The sequence below is a fragment of the Melospiza melodia genome, chromosome 1 (genome assembly GCF_035770615.1).
Source record: "Melospiza melodia melodia isolate bMelMel2 chromosome 1, bMelMel2.pri, whole genome shotgun sequence".
Taxonomy (NCBI): Eukaryota; Metazoa; Chordata; class Aves; order Passeriformes; family Passerellidae; genus Melospiza; species Melospiza melodia.
Window position 1 is genome coordinate 428,224 of NC_086194.1, and position 18,783 is coordinate 447,006.

Below are 18,783 nucleotides of genomic sequence, written 5' to 3' on the forward strand. Positions count from 1 at the left end.
GGGGCGGAACGGCGGGAGCGCGCCGGGGCGGGGCGGCACCGGGCGGGTCCGCACCGCTTCCGGCACCGACCCAGCGGGAGCGGACACAGTTTCCGCAAGGGATCCCCGCAGGGCGCCCGCGCAGCGGCGCTGTCCCGGGGAGGGCAAGCGGGGGGACCGAGGGGTCCGGCGGGGACGCGGCGGGCGGGGCCGGGGATCGAACCCGGAACCACGGGGCAGGGGCGGGGCTCGGGGGCGGGGCCATCGCGGGGGTGTGGCGGGGCCGGGCCGCGCGGGGGCTGCCGGGAGGTGTGGCGGGGCCGGGCCGCGCGGGGGCTGCCGGGAGGTGTGGCGGGGCCGGGACGCGCGGGGGCTGCCGGGAGGTGTGGCGGGGCCGGGACGCGCGGGGGCTGCCGGGAGGTGTGGCGGGCGGGCGGGCGGGGGCCGGTGGCGGGGCCGGTACCGGGGCCGGGCCGGGCCGGGACCGATCGCGGCGCGATGCAGAAATACGAGAAGCTGGAGAAGATTGGCGAAGGTGCGGCAGGGCCGGGGCAGTACCGAGGGAGGCGGTGCATGCGGGGCCCGGCGGCGGTGTCGGTAGCGGTACTGGGGGCTCTGCCATGACCCCGTTCCGTCCCCGCAGGCACCTACGGGACCGTGTTCAAGGCCAAGAACCGGGAGACGCACGAGATCGTGGCGCTGAAGCGGGTGCGGCTGGACGACGATGATGAGGTGAGGGGGGGCCGGGGCTGGGACCCTCCCGGTACCCCCCCGGTACCTCCGGGGACCCCCGGGCACCCCCGGCTCCCACAACCCGCGTGTCCCGCAGGGGGTGCCCAGCTCGGCGCTGCGAGAGATCTGCCTGCTCAAGGAGCTCAAGCACAAGAACATTGTCAGGTACCGGGGGCACCGGGAGTACCGGGGACCGGGCTCGGGGGCTGCTCCTGCCGGTGCCCCGAGCCTGGCCGGGCGCTGGGGGCTCAGCGACCCCTGCCCCGCAGGCTCCATGACGTTCTGCACAGCGACAAGAAGCTGACCCTGGTCTTTGAGTTTTGCGACCAGGTGAGCACCGGAGGCACCGGGGACTGGGGGGATACGGGACTCCGGGAGGGGCACGGGGACCCTGGGGGTCTCTGAGGGTCACCGCTGCCTGCTGCCCCCCTCGCTCCCCCCAGGACCTGAAGAAATACTTTGACAGCTGTAACGGGGACCTGGACCCCGAGATCGTCAAGGTGGGTGTGGCGGTGCCGGGGGCCCGGGGGGTGCCTGGGGTGTGCCCGGGGGTGCCCGGTGCTGACGGAGCCGCCCGTGCCCGCAGTCCTTCATGTACCAGCTGCTGAAGGGGCTCGCCTTCTGCCACAGCCGCAACGTGCTGCACCGCGACCTGAAACCGCAGAATCTGCTCATCAACCGGGTGGGCACGGCGGGGACACGGGCTGGGACAGGGCTGGGACACGGGCGGGGACACGGGCGGGACACGGGGTGACGGGCTGGGCACTCACACCTGCGAGCGGGGCTGTGCTCGGGGGTGGCGCTTGGGAAATGAGGCTGGCTGGTTGGCTGTCTGTCTGTCTCTGCTGGGCAGTCACACCTGGGAGCGGGGCTGTGCTCAGGGGTCACACTTGGGAATGGGGGCTGTCTGTCTGTCCGTCTGTTCTGGGCACTCACACCTGCAAGCGGGGCTGGAAGCAGGGGCGGCATTTGGGAATGGGGTTGTCTGTCTGTCCTGGGCACTCACACCTGCGAGCCGGGCTGTGCTCCGGGATGGCACTTGGAAATGGGGGCTGTCTGTCTGTCTGTCCGTCTGTCCTGGGCAGTCACCCCTGGGAGTGGGGCTGTGCTCTGGGGTTGCACTTGGAAATGGGGGCTGTCGGGCTGTCTGTCTGAGTGTCTGTCTGTCCTGGGCAGTCAAACCTGCGAGCAGGGCTGTCTGTCGATCCTGGGCAATCACACCTGGGAATGGGGGCTGTCTGTGTGTTTGTCCTGGGCACTCACACCTGGGAGCAGGGCTGTGGTCAGGTGTCACACTTGGAAGCGGAGGCTGTGCATCTGTCCTGATGTCTGTCCAGCCCCATTTGCAATCTCTGCCGTGTTCCCAGTGACGGGCAGGCAGCAGTGCCGCAGTCCCTGGGGTTGGGGGTCGCAGTGGGGCCCCTCAGGCTGAGCCCTCTGTCCCCCCAGAACGGGGAGCTCAAGCTGGCAGATTTCGGGCTGGCTCGGGCCTTCGGCATCCCTGTGCGCTGCTACTCGGCCGAGGTGAGCGGGGCCCTGGGGCTCCTGGGGCTCCTGGGGATGAGGATGGGGCTCCTGGGGCTTGGGATGGGCTCCTGGCCCTGCCCTGCCGGCCGGGGCTGTCCCTGTCCCTGTGCCAGCGTCCCTGTCCCTCCCAGGTGGTCACTCTGTGGTACCGGCCCCCGGACGTTCTCTTCGGGGCCAAGCTCTACTCCACCTCCATCGACATGTGGTCAGCTGGGTGCATCTTCGCGGGTACACTGGGGGGCCTGGGGGCTGGAGGGGGCCTGGGGGGCCACGGGGGCCTCTGGGAACCACCCCTGTCCCCCCAGAGCTGGCCAACGCCGGGCGGCCCCTCTTCCCGGGCAACGACGTGGACGACCAGCTGAAGAGGATCTTCAGATATCCTTGGGAGTGGGGAGCTCAGGGGATGGGGAGCCCAAAGGAATGGGGACTGCCCCTGGGAATGGGGAATCCCATGGGAAGGGGAGCCGTGCATGCTGGTCCCTCCGGGCACGCTGATCTCTCCAGAACGGGGACCCCAGAATGGGCGATTGGGGAAATCCTGCAATGGAGCCTTCGCTGGGAATGGGGAGCCCTGGGGAACGGGGAGCCCTGCAGAGTAGGGAACCCCTCGCAACGGGGAGCTCTGAGCATGAGGATGCCTTGGAATGGGAGCCCCCTCGGCTGGGCAGGGGGCAGGGGCAGGTGCTGGGTGTCCCCACGGTGGCCCTTGACTGTCCCCACGCTGCTGGGGACCCCCACGGAGGAGCAGTGGCCGGCCATGGCCAAGCTGCCGGACTACAAGGTGAGGGCAGGGCACTGGGGGGTCACAGGGGATGAGGGGTCTGGGGGAGCTGGGGGTCACCCGTGTGTCCCCAGCCCTACCCCATGTACCCAGCTACCACCTCCCTGGTCAACGTGGTGCCCAAGCTGAATGCCACCGGCCGGGACCTGCTGCAGGTGAGAGCCGTGCCCTGTGCCCCCCTGCCCCTGTGCCCCCCTGCCCCTGTGCCCCCCTGCCTATGTCTCCATGCCCCTGTGTCCCCATGCCCCTATGCCCCCGCCTCTGTGCCCCCTGCCCCTGTACTCCTGCCTATGCCCCCCAACTCCTGTGCTCCCTGTCCCTGTGCCCCCCTGTCCCTGTGTCCCCTGTCCCTGTACCCCCTGCCCCTGTGCCCCCCTGTGCCCCCTGCCCCTGTGTCCCCCACCCTGGTGTCCCCCATCCTGCCTGCCCCTGTCCCAGCACTGTGTCCCCCACCCGTGTCATCCCTGCCCACCCCATAAGGGCTCTGGCTCCCGGGAGTGGGTGAGTGGGTGCCCTCCCCCTCGCAGCCCCCTGCCCGCCTGGGGGGCTGTGGGCTGGGGGGCTCCATGCCGTCCCCCTCAGCCCCCCGTGCCCCCCAGAACCTGCTCAAGTGCAATCCGGTGCAGCGCATCTCGGCGGAGGAGGCCCTGCAGCACCCCTACTTCACCGACTTCTGCCCCCCCTAGGGCCCCCGAGGCCCCGGACCCCCTGAGGGGTTGCCAGCCCCCCGACTGCAGCCCCCCCAGTATTTATTAGGTTCTGCCCCGGCTGCAGGGGCTGGCACCACCCCCGGGCCCCCCATCCGGGGGGGATGAGAGGGCTGGGGCTCCCCCGGGACACAGGACTCGCCGGGGGCAGGGGGCTCCCCGAGGGCACGGGAGCCCCCAGAGATGGGGCCACAGGGCTGGTGGAGGGGCAGGACCCTCCGGGACCAGGCGCGGGGACGCCGGGGGGACGCGCCCCCCTCTCCTCTCCTCTCCCCACTCCCCTGAGCCCCCTCTGCTGGGGGGCGTGCCCCCCGCCAGGGCCTGCTGTACGCGGGTGATGTGCGTGCCGCGTCCCATAAAGAGCTTCCCCCACCCCGTGCTGCCTCCTCCTTCCTGGGGGTGGGGACCCCCACTGCCATGGGACAGACCCCCCCACAGCTCAGCCCAGCCCTGGGACCCCCCCGTGCTGCCTCCTCCTTCCCGGGTGCCGGGGACCCTCTCAGACAGCCCCTGAGCCCCCTGCCGCTGTGACCCCCCTCACTGCCGCCTCCTCCTTCCTGGACTCTTGGGGACCCCCCAGCCATGGGACAAACCCCCCACAGCCCCTGACCCCCGCCCAGCCCTGGGAGCCCCCCAGCGCTGCCTCCTCTGTCCTGGAGCCCCCAGACCCCCTGAGCCCCCCGGGATCTCTGAGCCCCCCAGACCCCCTGAGCCCCCCAGGTCCCCCCGAGCAGCCTGGAGCCAGGGTTTTGGGCACCTCTTTATTGGGGGGCGGTGGGGAGGGGTTGCATGTCCAGCGCGGGGGGGCACAGGCAGCGCATGCAGGAGGTGGGAGCGGGGCCGGGGGGCCCCTCACCCCCAGCCCCCCGGCGCCCCCTCAGGGGGCGGGGGAGGCCTGGAGGCCGCCCCGCGGCCCGGGGGTGTCCCCCCAGCCCCCCGGCCGGCGGGGGGGCGGGCTGGGCTCCGCGGGGGGGCGCGGGGGGGCCCTAGAGCCGGGTGACGAGGTAGCAGGTGCGGGGCGACGCCGAGACGGGGCGCGGGGCCGGGCACGGGGGGCCGGGCGCCCTGCGGGGAGCGGGGGTCAGCCCTGCTGCCGTCACTGCCCCTGGGGGCTCTGCCCCGTGCCCCCTCCCCTCCCGTGTGCCCCACGGTGCCCAGGAGCCCCCCCTTTGGCAGGGGGCACCGCAAAGGGTGTCCCAGCCTGGAGCCGGCCTGGCCCCTCCCGTGTCCCCGTAGGGACCCCCTCCCGCCCCGCGGACCCCAGCCCGGCCGAGGGTGTCGGGGTCCCCGGAACGAGGCGCTGTGGGGATGATGAGGATGGGGGGATCTCCGGGGAATGGGGGGGGTCTGCAGGGAATGGGGGGGTCTGCGGGGAATGGGGGGGGTCTGCCGGGAATGGGGGGGATCGCAGGGAATGGGGGGGGTCTGCGGGGAATGGGGGGGTCTGCGGGGAATGGGGGGGATCGCAGGGAATGGGGGGGGTCTGCGGGGAATGGGGGGGTCTGCGGGGAATGGGGGGGGTCTGCGGGGAATGGGGGGGGATGGCAGGGAATGGGGGGGTCTGCGGGGAATGGGGGGGGTCTGCGGGGAATGGGGGGGGATGGCAGGGAATGGGGGGGTCTGCGGGGAATGGGGGGGGATGGCAGGGAATGGGGGGGTCTGCGGGGAATGGAGGGGTCTGCAGGGAATGGGGGGGGTCTGCAGGGAATGGGGGGGATCGCAGGGAATGGGGGGGGTCTGCGGGGAATGGGGGGGTCTGCGGGGAATGGGGGGGGTCTGCGGGGAATGGGGGGGGATGGCAGGGAATGGGGGGGTCTGCGGGGAATGGGGGGGGTCTGCGGGGAATGGGGGGGGATGGCAGGGAATGGGGGGGTCTGCGGGGAATGGGGGGGTCTGCAGGGAATGGGGGGGGATGGCAGGGAATGGGGGGGATCGCAGGGAATGGGGGGTCTGCGGGGAATGGAGCGGTCTGCGGGGAATGGGGGGGTACCGCAGGGAATGGGGGGGTCTGCGGGGAATGGGGGGGTCTGCAGGGAATGGGGGGGTCTGCAGGGAATGGGGGGATGGCAGGGAATGGGGGGGATGGCAGGGAATGGGGGGGGTCTGCGGGGAATGGGGGGGATCGCAGGGAATGGGGGGGGTCTGCAGGGAATGGGGGGGGTCTGCAGGGAATGGGGGGGTCTGCAGGGAATGCCGGAGATCTGCAGGGAATGGCCCCGCACCCCCGCGCTGGCCCCGGGGAGTCCCCAGGGACCCCCCCAGGGAGCCCCATCTCCCCCCGGTGACTCCGGGTGCCCCCCCCGTGTACCTGGGTGGGCGCGGGGCCGTGGGGCTGCCCGGGACCGCCGGGTGCTCCTGGACGGGCGCACGGAGGGACGAGAGAGCGGTGAGCGGGGGGAGGATGGGGTGCGACCCCCGGGCGGGGGGCTGGGGGCTGGGGGCGCGGGGGGGTTACCAGGGTGCCGCCGTCGCTCCGCGGGCTCCGCTTCTTCTCCTTGTACAGGCTGAGCAGTTTGTCCCGGAACACCTGGGGGGGACAGGTCAGGGTCCCGGCCCGCAGGGCCCCGCGCACGGGGAGGCCGGGGGGGCTCACCTCGTACAGGTAATCAAAGATCTCCAGGATGGTGAGCAGGCTGGCGCCGATGAAGAGCCCCATCTGCCCCCCGATGTCACCTGTGCGGGAGGGGACGTCAGCGAGGGCACACCCCGTGTCCCCCTGGCACCCCCGGGTCCCTGTCCCTCACCCAGCAGCCCTGCCACCTCGTACGCCTTCTTCTGCTCGATCATCTCGTAGTTGAGTGCCTCGAAGAAGATGTCCAGGACCAGCACATTGTCCCTGGGGGACACGGGACAAGGGGGCACTGTCAGCTGTAGAGGGGTGCCAGGCTGTGCCGTGCCAGGCTGTGCCGTGCTAGGCTGGGGGCTGCACTGTGCCATGGGGTACCATGGGACAGGGCAGAGGGGGCATGCTGGTGTGCCAGGCTGTGCCGTGCCAGGCTGTGCCGTGCTAGGCTGGGGGCTGCACTGTGCCATGGGGTACCATGGGACAGGGCAGAGGGGGCATGCTGGTGTGCCAGGCTGTGCCGTGCCAGGCTGTGCTGTGCCATGGGGTTCCGTGGGACAGGGCAGAGGGGGCACAAGGGTGTGCCAGGCCGTGCTGAGCCATACTGGGCTGTGCTGTGCTACGGCCATGCCGTGCCGTGCCGTGTGGGTTTCCTGTATCTGGGGCAGGTCTGCACAGGGAGGCCATGCCGTGCCATGCCGTGCCATGCTGTCATGCCATGCCATGCCGTGTCACACGTCACTTTGGGCTGTCAGTTGGTGTGTGATGGGGATGCCGTGCGTGGCTGTGCCGTGCTGCCGTGTCACACTGCCGTGCTGTCCCAGTTCATGTCTGCTGGGGCTGCTGGGTGGGTGTGCCCTGTCACTGTCACTCTGGGCTGTGTGTGATGCTGGAGCCCCTGTGTCACACTGCTGGTTCATGTCACGGGGCCATGCTCTGCCATGTCACACTGTCACACTGTGCCCTGTGATGGCACCGTCATGCTGGGCTGTGGGGCTGTGTCACGCTGTGCGCTGGCGAGGCGGCGGGTGACACCGCGGTGACAGCGTGGTGGCAGCGTGGTGGCGGTGGCAGCGGAGGTGGCGGTGTCACTCACGCAATGTACTGCTCCGTCTTGTTGAACTTCTTGGCCAGGTACTTGGCCGAGGCCTTGCTGGGGATCTTGACCATGGAGAGCTCCTTGCCGTAGCGCACCATGGCGCAGGGCGTGCGGCACGCGCAGTACTCGCTGTCCTTCGTCACCAGGAAGTCTGGGGGGGCGCGGGTGGCACCGGGACCCCAGACCCCTGCCGGGGCGGGGGAGGGGGCGGGACGCTCCGGGGACAGAGCTGGGTGCTGTCCCCCCACCCGGGACAAGGGTGCCACCCGGGACAAGTGTGCCATGGGCACTGTCGGTGGCACAGGGAGGGGACCCGGCCCTGCGCATCTGGGGACAGCAGTGACCCCCACTCCAGCGAGGGCACAGGGACACCAGAGCCACTCTCACAGTGGTGGGGGCACAGGGACACCGGAGCTGCACTTACAGCAATGGGGGCATGGGGAGGCTCTGGGGTGCCCGGGGGTGCCCGGGGCCGTTGGGGGCACGGGGTACGTACCCAGCGCGGGGTCGGCGCACTCCTTGTACTGCTCGGGGGTGCAGACGTTGGCATTGCCTGCGGGGAGGCGGCGGCGGCGGGCCCGGTTGGTGCCCTGGCGCCGCAGCCCCGCGGCCCCCGGGCGCCCCCCGCTCACCCGGCATGTGCACCATGCGGCAGTTGCAGTTCTCGGCCAGGTAGCGCGTCTCGCAGTCCAGGCGGCACGCCGTCAGGCTGTAGTTGGTGAAGAAGTCGGACTCGATGGGGGTGGCCTTGCAGTCCCCCCAGGGCGGGGGCAGGTACACCAGCTGCCGGGCACCCGCTAAGGAAAACACGGCGTCCTGGGGCCCCGGGCCAGCCCCGCTGTCCCCGCTGTCGCGCCCGGCCCGCGGCGGAGCCGCCCTCGGGCAGAGCTCACCCCGCACCCCAGCAATACGGGTGCTGCCCCCCCGAGCGCCCGTTCCGCCCCGTCCCCTCCTTTGGGGCACGGGGATGGCTGCTGCAGCGGTTGTCACCTGCACCGGTGCCGCAGCGAGGTCCGGCAGGCGGCGCTGGCTGGGGCAGGACGTGCCGGGCGGGGGGCTCGGCGCGGACCCATGCCCTGCCCTGCCCTCGGTGCGGGGACGGTGCCTGGCTCGGGCCCAGCACCCCCGCCCGTGGGTGCCAGGGCCGCTCCTGCTGCCGCCGCGCTCCTGCCGCCCATGTGCCGGCACACGTGGTGACGCCCACCCCGGGCACCTAAATTTAGGTGTCTGGCTGCGGGGGCCGTGCCGCCACCCCCCGGCGGCTGCTCCGCGGAGCCGGGGGTCGCTGCCGGAGCCGCTGCCGCGTGGGGCCGCCCCACAGCCTGTGCTGTGCTGTGCAGTGCCACGGTACCCACGGCAGGGCTGGGCAGGGTGTCCCCATGGGCATGGCTGGGGTGCCCGCGGCTCGGAATGTCCCCACAGGGCTGGCTCTGCTCATGGCTTGGAATGTGCCCACAGGGCGGGCTGTGGCCATTCCGAACCCTCTAGGGGTCCCTTCTGGTCCCTTTGGGTCCCATCCCAAGCCCTCTGGGGGTCCCTTCTGGTCCCTTTGGGTCCCATCCTGGGCCCTGTGAGGGTCCATTCTGGTCCCTTTGGGTCCCATCCTGGGCCCTGTGAGGGTCCATCCCGGTCCCTCGGGGCCCATCCCGGTCCCTCGGGGTGTGTGCCCAGCCCCGGGCGCCGTGCCCGGATACCCGCTGCTGCTGGCAGGAGACGAAGGTCTGGAAGCCGGGGGCGACGCCGAAGCCCAGCTGGTCGATGAAGGGAGGCTCGTCCTGGCTGTGGATCTGCACCTTCACCCCCACCTCAAACGAGGTCTCATCTGCAGGGCAGGGGCTGGGGGTCAGGTGCGGGGCAGGGATCTCACCCGTGTCCCCCCAGATGGACACGCGCTCACCCGTGTCTGCCCAGACGGGCATGTCCCCCCTCTGTCCCCCCAGAGGTGCATGTCTCACCTGTGTCCCCCCACGTGCAGGGTCTCACCTGTGTCCCCCCAGACGGGCAGGTACTCCTCCTGCTGCACGTTGAGCATGAGCTCCAGGCCGTTGCCGGAGCCGCCCTGCAGCGTGGTCAGCACCTCCCGGCCCGGCCCGCCCGGGTTGAATGTGTAGCACTTGCCCAGGCGGGTGAAGATCTGCAGGGACACACGGGGAACACACGTGGGACACACGTGGGACACGGGGACAGGGCTGTCACTGCCACTGCCACTGCAGGGACCCGTGTGGACAAGCAGTGCCACTCTGGCGACCCTGTGGGGACCTGGGGACGCACACAGGGGCATGGCAGTGGGGATTCCAGTGCCCCACAGGACCCAGGACAGGATCCCAGTGCCGCAGGACAGGATCCCAGTGCCCTGCAGGACCCAGGACGGGGTCCCAGCGCCCCAGCACAGGATGCCAGTGCTGCCAGGAGCAGGCGAGGGCGTTGATGGTGCCCGGCCTGTGCTGCTGCGGCTCTGCAGGGATATTGGGTTTCGTCACAGTTCCAGGGAACATGTGGGGACACTTGAGATGGGAGGGCACAAGGCAGAGCGGGGATGGGGACCAGGACTCTCTGTCACAGCGGCAGAGGCCACCGTGTGCCCCCAGCCCCCAGAGCCTGTCCTGGGCAGCCCCCCCGGGTCCCGCAGCCCCAGCAGAGCCCTGGGGTGACCTTGAGTCCCCGGGGATGGAGCCCCCAGCCGGGACCCCTGAGCCCCAGCCCGGTTCCAGGGCCCCCAGCCCCTGCCCCGCCGTGCCGGGGGTGCCCCACCCGGGGTGATGTCCCATGGGGGGAGCGGAGGGGGCGTTGCCGTGGCAACCAGCTGCTCCCAAAGTGGGGACCCGTTGCCATGGCAATGCGGTGCCCAAGGAGGAAAGGGGGGGGCGGGTGTCATGGCAACGGCTGCCCGGCATGGGGATGCTGGGGGGGGCATGGGTGGGGACAGCCATGGGGACGCGTCCCCGGCAGTGCCAGCCCTCCTGCGCTGCGCTCGGGGTCACACAGGGACCCCCAGCCCCGGGGACCCCCAGCCCTGCTCCCCGAGGATTCCCCCGTCCCCACAGCCCGCCCTGCCCCATCCAACAGCCCTGGGGATGTGAGAGGGGACTCAGCTCACCCCATGGGCCTCGGGCCCCACCACGAGTCCAGGAACCTCGGGGACACAGGGCCAGGGCTGGGGTGAGGTCAGGGACACAGGGCCAAAGATCAGGACGTGGCCTGGGGCACAGGAGCCCAAGTTGGGGATCCCAGTCCCTAAGACTGGCCGAGCCTGGGGATTCTGGGGGGCTGAACCAGGACCCTGCTGCCTAGTCAGGCACATGCCACCCATCCCAAATTCTGTGATGGGGACCCTCAGCCCTGCTGTCCCATGTCCCAGCCCTCAAACCCAGGGGCCGTCACCGCTGCCTGCTGGGCTATGGGGACACTGGGGGAGCAGCTCTGGCCACAGGCACGGGGGGAACAGAGGGGCATGGGGGGCACAGGGGGGCACAGACCTGTGAAAGGACAGCTCGTCCCTCAGCTGCGTGGTGGATTAATTAGTGCTCCAAGAGCATTAAGGAGACAGCGATGGCACTGGGCAGAGCTGGCATGGCAGACGTGAGCTGCCCAGCGCCCACGCTGCTGCTGTGGCAGGAGGGGAGTGTCTGCTGCCCATGCCGCCATCACTGCCTGTGCCCATGTCCCTGCCTGTCCTGCCCGTGCCACCACCCCTGTCCACCCTGCCCGTGCCACTGTCCCTGCCTGTCCTGCCCGTGCCACTGCCCCTGTTCCTGCCTGTGCCACTGCCCCTGTGCTCTTCTGGGGGCTGCTGGGGGCAGGAACGAGGCTGCTGGGGTAGGGGTGGAGGGTGCTGTGGGCAGCAGCAGGGAGTCCCAGCAGGGCTGGCACGGGGACCCGCACCCATGGGAGCCCTGCCCATGGGAGCCTCTGTGCCAACAGTCAGGGCAGGGCTGCTGCTGGCACTGCCCAGTGGCACCTGAGGCTGGCACAGGCAGTGAGGGTGCACCTGTGAGCACCTGTACATGTGACACCCCGTACAGGAGAGCACACCTGTGAGCACCCCGCAACCCTGAGCATCCTGTGCCCACCACAGCCCTGCATGCCAGCAGAGACCCCGGGCAGCCCAGAGTGCCCAGCCCAGCCCCGCTCCCTGCTGGCACTGCCCGCAGCCGCCTGGCACCCTGCAGCACCAGGGTGGGCACATCCTGGTGCGGGTGCTGTCCCCAGTGGGACGGGCAGGGCTGAGAGCGCTGCGGGCTGGGGCGAGCGAGGGGCATCACCCGCCGGTGCCCGCCCCCAGCAGGATTCCCCGGTGCCCCCGCAGCCCCGGGCCCGCCGCGGGCCCCTCCCGGCCCCGGGCACTCACCACGGTGAAGTTGCGGGCGGTGCAGCCGGTGCCGCGGAAGGAGCACTGCAGCAGCATGTCGGCCAGGTCGTGGCCCGTGCGGTTGTAGAACTCGGCCATGCTGAAGGGCTTCGCCTTGAAGTTCTTGAAGTTGGCCTTGTCGCGCAGCGCGGCCAGGACGTGGGGCTCGGCCAGCTGCGGGTTGCTGATCTCGTAGCGCTCGTTGAGCAGCGCCAGCAGCTCGCCCACGTGGTACATGTCGTTGCGGGTGATTTTGGAGAAGCGGAACTCGTTGAGGTTGCAGATGGTGATGGCCGGGAAGGTGAGGTTGCGGGCGGCCACCTCGTCCAGCTTGGTGACGTGCGGGTAGGTGAGGAAGTAGGCGACGCGCTCGGCGCACACGAGCAGCAGCAGCCCCAGCGAGCCCAGGAAAAAGCCGCCCCAGAGCACGCGGCGCAGGGACACGGCCCCGTAGGCGAAGACGTGGCTGATGCCGTGCAGCGAGGAGCTGTGGGCGAACGCCCGCAGGCTCGAGAGCCCCTCGCCCTCCCCGCTGCCCTCCGAGCCCCTCCTCATCCTGTTGCGGCCGGGGCCCCGCGCTGCCCCGCAGCCTCAGCCCATCGCCGCGCCGGGCTCGGGGCGCCGCCGGCGGGAGGCGACGGGGGAGGAGGAGGAGGGTGGGCAGGGGATGGGAAGGCGGCGATGGCGGGGCAGGAGCGGCGGCCGCGCTGCCCCCGGTCCCTCACGCTGCCGGTGCCGCTGCCGGTGCCGCGGAGCCGCGGGCAGCGCAGCGCAGCCCCCGTCCCGCTCCCAGCCCCGGCCGCGGTCTCGGCTCCGATCCCGGTGCCGGTTCGAGCCCTGGTCCCGGATCCGGTCCCGATTCCAGCCTCGGTCCCCTCCCGGTCCCGGCTCCAGCCCCAGCCCCGATCCCAGCCCCAGCCCCGCTCCCGGTCCCGCTCCCGGCTCCGCTCCCGCCGCGGCGCAGCCGCCGCCGGTCCCCGCCGTCCCCCGCCGCCGCCGCCCCCGCCCCTCCCGCGGCTCCACCCGCCGCCCCCGCCGGCGGCCGCAGCCTTGGGGTACGGGGGGGCCGGGACCCCCGGGAGGGGGCGCAGACAGCGCCCCTGCACCGGGCAGCCCGCGGAGGCCGGCCCGGGGGTCACACCGCGGTCCCCCCAGCCCGGGGGTCACACAGGGGTCCCCCAGCCCGGCAGGGATGCAGGGGAGCCAGAAGGATGTGGCAGGGTCCCCCCACTCCGGGGGTGGCACAGGGGGCTCCCATCCAGAGGCTGCCCCGTGGGACCCCCACCCCCCGAGAGTCCTGCAGGGCTGATCCGGCGGGTCACACTGGGGCTCCTCCGCCTGGGGGGCTGAGACAAGGGTCCCCCTCCTTGGGGGCAGCACAGGGGACAGGGGACAGTCCCTCCAGTGGCGTTACAAAGGGGTAGCCCCATTCCAGGGGTCCCCCGTCCCGGGGTTACACAGAGGGTCCCTAGCCCAGGAAATGACACAGGGTCCCTCCGCTCCTGGAGGGTGACACTGGCGACCCCCTCGTTCCAGCGGGGGTCACACGGAGGTCTCCCCACCCCAGAGGTCACCCAGGGGTGACACATGAGGCCCCCTGCCCCGGGGGTATTATCGGGGCCTCCTGACAGAAATCACGCAGGGGCTTCTCCATCCCGGGGGTGCAGGGGTCCCCCATCCCGGGGTCACGCAGGGGTTCACCCCTCCAGCTCCCGGGGGTCTTGCAGCGTTTCCTCACTCGGAGTGGCAGGGGTGCCACACTGCCCGGTGACACACGGGACACCCCAGGGTCACACGGGGAACGCTCAGCGCGGCAGGGGCCCCGCACCTCGGCAGGGGCTGGCACCGAGCGGGGGTGGCACAGGGGGTGACACAGGGAGGTGACACCGGGGGTGACACAGGGAGGTGACACAGGGGGGTGACACAGGGGACACCCCCGCCCCGTGGGGCAGCGCGGCAGGGGAGGGGGCGGGGTCATCATCATCGGTCACGCCCACAAATCAAACGTCACTCACTCCGCCCCTCCCGGAGCCAAGGGCGCCCCCCCGCGGCCCGGAGGACCCATCGCAACGCCCGCCAGAGAGCGCAGCCCGGTCCGCGCGGCAGCGCCGCTTTATTGGGGGGGGAGCAGCGCGGGGACGCCTCAGGACCCCTCCTTCGTCTGCCGTCGGATGAGCTCGGCGTAGAGACCCCCCCGCCGCAGCAGCTCCTCGTGGGTCCCCGCCTGCGGAGACAGGGGGACAGCCGATGGTGTCACCGGCGGGCCGCACCCGGGTGTCACCTGCGGGGCCGCGCCCGCCCTGCGCCCGCCTCACCTCGGCCACGCGGCCGCGGGCCAGCACGGCGATGAGGTGCGCGCCGCGGATGGTGCTGAGGCGGTGCGCGATGAGCAGCACGGTGCGGCCGGCGGCAGCGCGCTCCAGCGCCGCCTGCACCGCCCGCTCCGCCTGCGCGTCCAGCGCGCTCGTGGCCTCGTCCAGGATCAGCACGGCCGGGTCCTTGAGCAGCGCCCGGGCGATGGCGATGCGCTGCTTCTGCCCCCCGGACAGCGCCGTGCCGCGCTCGCCTGCAGGGCACCGCGGGGACACCGCGGGGACACCGTGGGGATGCTGTGCTGCACCATCCCAGGGCAACCCCAGAGTGTCCGGAGCCCCGGCCCGCGGCCAAGGACCCCCCAGACCCGGAGCCATCGCTCCTGCTCAGAGCCCAGCGCGGCCACGGCTCCCTGTGAACCTCAGCGGTGACCAGCACCGGTGTCCCCGCAGGGACCACCGGGACCACCTCAGCTGGGCTGAGCCCCCCCGCCCGGCCATACCCACGACGGTGTTGTAGCCCTCGGGGAAGCTGCGGATGAAGCCGTCGGCGTCGGCGAGCCGGGCGGCCTCGTACACCTCAGCATCAGAGGCTCCTGGCTTCCCGAAGCGGATGTTCTCCATGATGGTGGTGCCGAACAGCACCGGCTCCTGCAGCACACCCGGCCCTCAGCGCTGAGCCCGGCCAGCCCCAGCTCCCTCCCCTTGCCCTGGACAGCCAGGGGACCCCGGCCAGCAGCACTCCTGTCCCCTTCACCTGGCTGATGAAGCCGATGACCTGCCCCCGCAGCCAGGAGGGGTCCAGGCCGGCGATGTCGTGCCCATCCAGGGTGATGGTTCCTGCCGTGGGCTCGTAGAACCGCTCCAGCAGCGCTGCCACCGTTGACTTCCCTGGGGAGGGGACCCCTGAGGCCCCCTGCTCCGGAGGTCTGGGGGGTTCCCAGTCCCTGGCACACACTGGGCACACTGGGCAGAGCCCTGGGGCGCAGGAGGAGGTGCCCAGGGAGGATGGGGGTGCTGGTACCTCCTCCTGAGGGGCCCACGATGGCCACAGTCTGGCAGGGGGGCAGGGTGAGGCTGAAGTCCTGCAGGACAGGGTAGCCAGGCCGGGTGGGATAACTGCAGGGAGAGGAGCAGGGGCTGCAGGGCTGTGGGGACAGGGTGCCAATCCCTTGTCCATGGGGTGGCTCAGAGCCATGGGGGCCAGGCAGGGCCTGCTGGGACCCACCTGAAGGAAACATGATTGAAGGAGATGCGTCCGAGCAGGGAGTGAGCAGGGATGGTGCCCCCCCCCTGCAGGGGCACGAGGGGCTCCAGTCTCAGCAGCTCGAGGACACGGGCACCAGCACTCAGACCCCGCACCACCTGTGGGGGGACAGCAGGAGCACCCCATGGCCCCCAGACCCCACCTCACTGGCATTCAGACCCCAATTCACCCACAGGGAGGGTGGTGAAAGCAGCCCCGGAGCCCCAAACCCGAATCCCCAGCCTCAGGGGGTGCCAGGACCTCTCAGCCCACCTACCTGGCCCATCAGAACGGAGATGCTGGCCAAGGACCTGGGATGCACAAGGGCAGAGGCTGAACTCAGGGCTGTGCCCAGGCAGGCTGCAGGGGTACAGGGGGTGCCAGGGCTTCTGGGGGCACCATGGGGCCCTGCCCTGACCTTTGCACCGTCTGCGAGGCCACCAGGAAGGACATGAGGTCACCGGGGGAGAGCTGGTCTCCAGCCATCAGGGAGCCACCCACGAAGATGGTTCCCAGGACGATGCCTGTGGGATGGGGGCAGAGCTGGATTTGAAGGGGATGTGCAGAAGGGGCACGGAGGAGGTCCCGCCAAAGGGAGTGCCACCCCGGGGCGCACTGTGTGACCCCCACTGACCGTTGAGCGCCAGGTTGGAGAGCCCCTGGAAGGCGGCGATGCCCAGTCCCAGCTGCTCGCTCAGACATCCGGCACGGTCCACCTCGGCACGGAACAGCCTGGGGCAGGGGTGGGCCGGGGTCCCTCTGCCCCACGCCCACCCCCCCCAGGGCTCTAGCCTTGCCCTTACCCTGCCTGCTGCTCCTCCATGGCGAAGGCGCGCACCGTCCGCACGTTGCCCAGCGCCTCGTCGGCCACCACGGTGGCCTTGGCCACCTGCAGGGACAGCGGGGACATCAGAGACGCCCCACGGCCACGCTCAGGGCTGGCAGGGCAGGGGCTCTCGGCGAGGGTTACCTGCTCCTGTGCCTGGCGGGACAGGCCGCGCAGGAAGGCGCCGATGAAGGCACCGGCGCCCACGAGCGCCGGCAGCGCCACCAGCAGCAGCCCCGTGAGCTTGGGCGAGAGCAGGTACAGCGACACGAAGCAGCCGGCGGTCTGCGTGCCACTGCGCAGGCCCTGCGGGACACAGAGGCTGGGGGCACCGCCGGGCTGGCCCAGGAGATGGCCGGGCTCACCTGGGAGAGGCCGGGCTGGCCCAGGAGATGGCCAGGCTCATCTGGGACATAGCCAGGCTCACCTGGAAGAGGCCGGGCTCACCTGGGAGACGGCCAGCTTGAAGGAAGACTTGAACTCCTGGATGTCGGCCGTCAGCCGTGTCACCAGCTGCCCCGTGCGCGTGGCGTCAAAGAAGGCCACCTCCTGCCTGCCTGCCGGGGGAGCGGTGGGTGGGGGGCCCCGGACACCCCCTCTCCCATGCCCCCCGTGCCGGGGTTACCTGAGCAGGGCGCTGAAGAGAGCCTTGCGCATGTTGCCGGCCACGCGCTCGCCCACGCGGGCCAGCAGGGCGATGTACCCGAAGGTCAGCAGGCCCTGCGGGACGGGGGGGTCAGCAGGGCTGGGGGCACCCCCGGGACCCCCACCCGCCCTTTTGGGGGGTCGGCACTCGCCTGCAGGCAGTAGACGGCGAGGAGGCGCAGGGCCGGGCGCCGCACCTCCCGCAGGTAGGTGGCCACATGGCCGCGGGCACACCGTGCCACCACGTCCACCAGCTGGCCCAGCAGCACCGGGATGCGCACGTTGAGCAGGGCTGCGCCCAGCGCCAGCTGCGGGGACACACAGGGACAGGGACAGGGCTGTCACCACACCGGGACAGTAGCACGGGACGCCGTGCCATGGCACTGGGACAGCGGGTGTCACACCGTGGCACTGGGACAGCGGGGGTCATGCCATGGCACCAGACAGTGGCTATCTTGTGTCAGCACTGGGATGGTGGCTGTCACACTGTGCCACTGGGACAGCACGCGTCACACAACAGCGAATACCAGGATGGTGGGTGTCACACAATGGCACCAGGACAGTGACTGCCACACCCTGGCATGGGGACCATGGTCATCACACTGTGGCACCAGGACAGTGACAAACAGTGGGATGGCAGGTGTCACACCATGTCAATGGGACAGTGGCCATCATGCCGTGGCACTGGGACAGTGTGTTACTCCACAGCACAGGTGTGACACGGGGACAGTGGGGACAGGGGCAGCCATGGCCACCCACCCGGCCTGCTCACCACGACAGCAGCGGAGAGCGCCAGGAGCTGCGGGCGCAGGAAGGTCCAGAACAGGGGCCAGTCAAAGGGGGTCTCCGGGGGGGGCTCTGGCGGCTCGGCAGCGGCAGGGGGGACAGCAGGGACAGCGGGGACAGTGGTGGCCTCCTGGCAGCGCGCGGCCGTGCGCAGCAGCCCCAGCAGCACGCAGCCCGAGGCCGAGCCCACCAGGAGCAGCCGGGAGCGCGGGGCCGGGGGCGCGGGGGGCGGCCGGGGGGGCACGGCCAGCCCCAGGCGCCCCCCATACCTGAAACTGCGGAGAGAGGTGGGTGAAGTGAACCTGGGGGTGAGCGAACCTAGGGGAGCCCCCAGGGACCAGCCCCGGCACCTCAGAATCCCATCTCCCTCACCAGGAGCTGTGTTCCCGCCCCCAAGGGAGCCGGGACCCCCCAGGACCGCCCGGGGTCCCGCAGTCCAATCCCCCGCCAGGAGTTGGGGCGCTCCCTCCTTCCCGCGAGTCTGGGAACCCCGGACGCCGCAGGCTGCAGAGCGCGAGGTCCCCGCCCCGCACCGCGCCCAGAGGCGGCTCCTCCTCCCAGCAGGGCAGCCCGGGGCACCCCAATACCTGCCCACGTGTTGCCCCCGCCCCGGTTCCCATCCCGCCGCTCCGGGAAGCCCGCGGACCCCTCAGCCCCCCGGGAGCCCCGGCCTCCCCCGGTCCCCGCGCACGGATCCGGGTGTCCGAGACCCGCGCGAGTTCCCGGCACCCCTGGCTCCCCGCAGCCCGACTCGCACCCCGGGACCCCCGCGACCCCCGAGCCGGGGCTGCTCCCAGCCGGAGATGGGGTTCCCGAGGGAGCCGAGGCTCCGGGATCCGCCCGGGATGCCCCGCGCTCCCCGGTACCTGCGGCCCGGCACGGAGGGCGGCCGGAGCCGGGTCCAGGCGCCCGCCGCCCGCAGCAAGAGCACCGGCAGCGGCATGGCGGCTCCGGGCGGGGGCGGCTCCGGGGGCGGCTCCGGGCGGCGCGGGGCGGGCGCGGGGCGGGACCGGGCGGGCGGAGCCCAACACCGCGGCCCGGGCCCTGCGCCGGCCCCGACCCGCACCGGCCCCGCTCCGCCGCCTCGGGGCCTTCCCGGGCTCCGCGCCCCGACCCCGCCGATCCCCGGGCCCGGCACACCCGCTCCTCCCCGGGGCCGCCCCGGACCGCCGGACCCGCACCGGAACCCGCGGCGGAGCTCGGAGCGCGCCCGGCACCTCCGACCCCGCCGC

General features: G+C 71.8%; 3 protein-coding genes across 3 annotated transcripts; 1 reads left to right on the forward strand and 2 right to left on the reverse strand.

Annotated features, from left to right (window-relative positions):
• The first annotated feature begins 428 nt into the window (after window positions 1-428).
• Window positions 429-4,098, forward strand: CDK5 (cyclin dependent kinase 5). The gene is made up of 12 exons (XM_063165947.1): window positions 429-514; window positions 623-711; window positions 809-876; window positions 981-1,041; window positions 1,155-1,211; window positions 1,298-1,393; window positions 2,161-2,235; window positions 2,370-2,466; window positions 2,544-2,613; window positions 2,959-3,019; window positions 3,094-3,174; window positions 3,619-4,098. The coding sequence occupies exons 1-12, from the start codon at window positions 478-480 to the stop codon at window positions 3,703-3,705; spliced, it is 879 nt and encodes a 292-aa protein (XP_063022017.1). The 5' UTR covers window positions 429-477; the 3' UTR covers window positions 3,706-4,098.
• Window positions 4,099-4,473: 375 nt separating this feature from the next.
• On the reverse strand, window positions 4,474-12,389 carry ASIC3 (acid sensing ion channel subunit 3). Its single transcript, XM_063164872.1, has 11 exons — window positions 11,737-12,389; window positions 9,372-9,522; window positions 9,083-9,210; window positions 8,021-8,171; window positions 7,885-7,941; window positions 7,386-7,539; window positions 6,471-6,562; window positions 6,320-6,399; window positions 6,182-6,253; window positions 6,035-6,081; window positions 4,474-4,791 (listed from the first exon to the last, which is right to left on the reverse strand). The coding sequence occupies exons 1-11, from the start codon at window positions 12,289-12,291 to the stop codon at window positions 4,713-4,715; spliced, it is 1,566 nt and encodes a 521-aa protein (XP_063020942.1). The 5' UTR covers window positions 12,292-12,389; the 3' UTR covers window positions 4,474-4,712.
• Window positions 12,390-13,824: 1,435 nt separating this feature from the next.
• Window positions 13,825-18,494, reverse strand: ABCB8 (ATP binding cassette subfamily B member 8). The gene is made up of 16 exons (XM_063176000.1): window positions 18,281-18,494; window positions 17,538-18,178; window positions 16,918-17,073; window positions 16,746-16,840; window positions 16,568-16,673; window positions 16,265-16,426; window positions 16,098-16,183; window positions 15,929-16,026; window positions 15,713-15,818; window positions 15,572-15,605; window positions 15,277-15,413; window positions 15,073-15,167; window positions 14,806-14,939; window positions 14,552-14,699; window positions 14,052-14,302; window positions 13,825-13,960 (listed from the first exon to the last, which is right to left on the reverse strand). The coding sequence occupies exons 1-16, from the start codon at window positions 18,492-18,494 to the stop codon at window positions 13,880-13,882; spliced, it is 2,544 nt and encodes an 847-aa protein (XP_063032070.1). The 3' UTR covers window positions 13,825-13,879.
• Window positions 18,495-18,783: the final 289 nt, after the last annotated feature.

Excerpts from the sequence above, each read along its gene's own strand:
- CDK5 (XM_063165947.1), top strand. The coding sequence starts at position 478 with ATGCAGAAATACGAGAAGCTGGAGAAGATTGGCGAAG. Across the intron at positions 877-980 it reads AAGCACAAGAACATTGTCAG|GCTCCATGACGTTCTGCACA; the intron begins GTACCGGGGGCA and ends CCTGCCCCGCAG. Across the intron at positions 2,614-2,958 it reads CAGCTGAAGAGGATCTTCAG|GCTGCTGGGGACCCCCACGG; the intron begins ATATCCTTGGGA and ends GACTGTCCCCAC.
- ASIC3 (XM_063164872.1), bottom strand. The coding sequence starts at position 12,291 with ATGAGGAGGGGCTCGGAGGGCAGCGGGGAGGGCGAGGGGCTCTCGAGC. Across the intron at positions 9,211-9,371 it reads GCCCGTCTGGGGGGACACAG|ATGAGACCTCGTTTGAGGTG; the intron begins GTGAGACCCTGC and ends CCTGCCCTGCAG. Across the intron at positions 7,540-7,884 it reads GTGCGCCGACCCCGCGCTGG|ACTTCCTGGTGACGAAGGAC; the intron begins GTACGTACCCCG and ends GCGCCCCCCCAG.
- ABCB8 (XM_063176000.1), bottom strand. The coding sequence starts at position 18,494 with ATGCCGCTGCCGGTGCTCTTGCTGCGGGCGGCGGGCGCCTGGACCCGG. Across the intron at positions 14,940-15,072 it reads CGTGGGCCCCTCAGGAGGAG|GGAAGTCAACGGTGGCAGCG; the intron begins GTACCAGCACCC and ends TCCCCTCCCCAG. Across the intron at positions 13,961-14,051 it reads CCCGCGGCCGCGTGGCCGAG|GCGGGGACCCACGAGGAGCT; the intron begins GTGAGGCGGGCG and ends CTGTCTCCGCAG.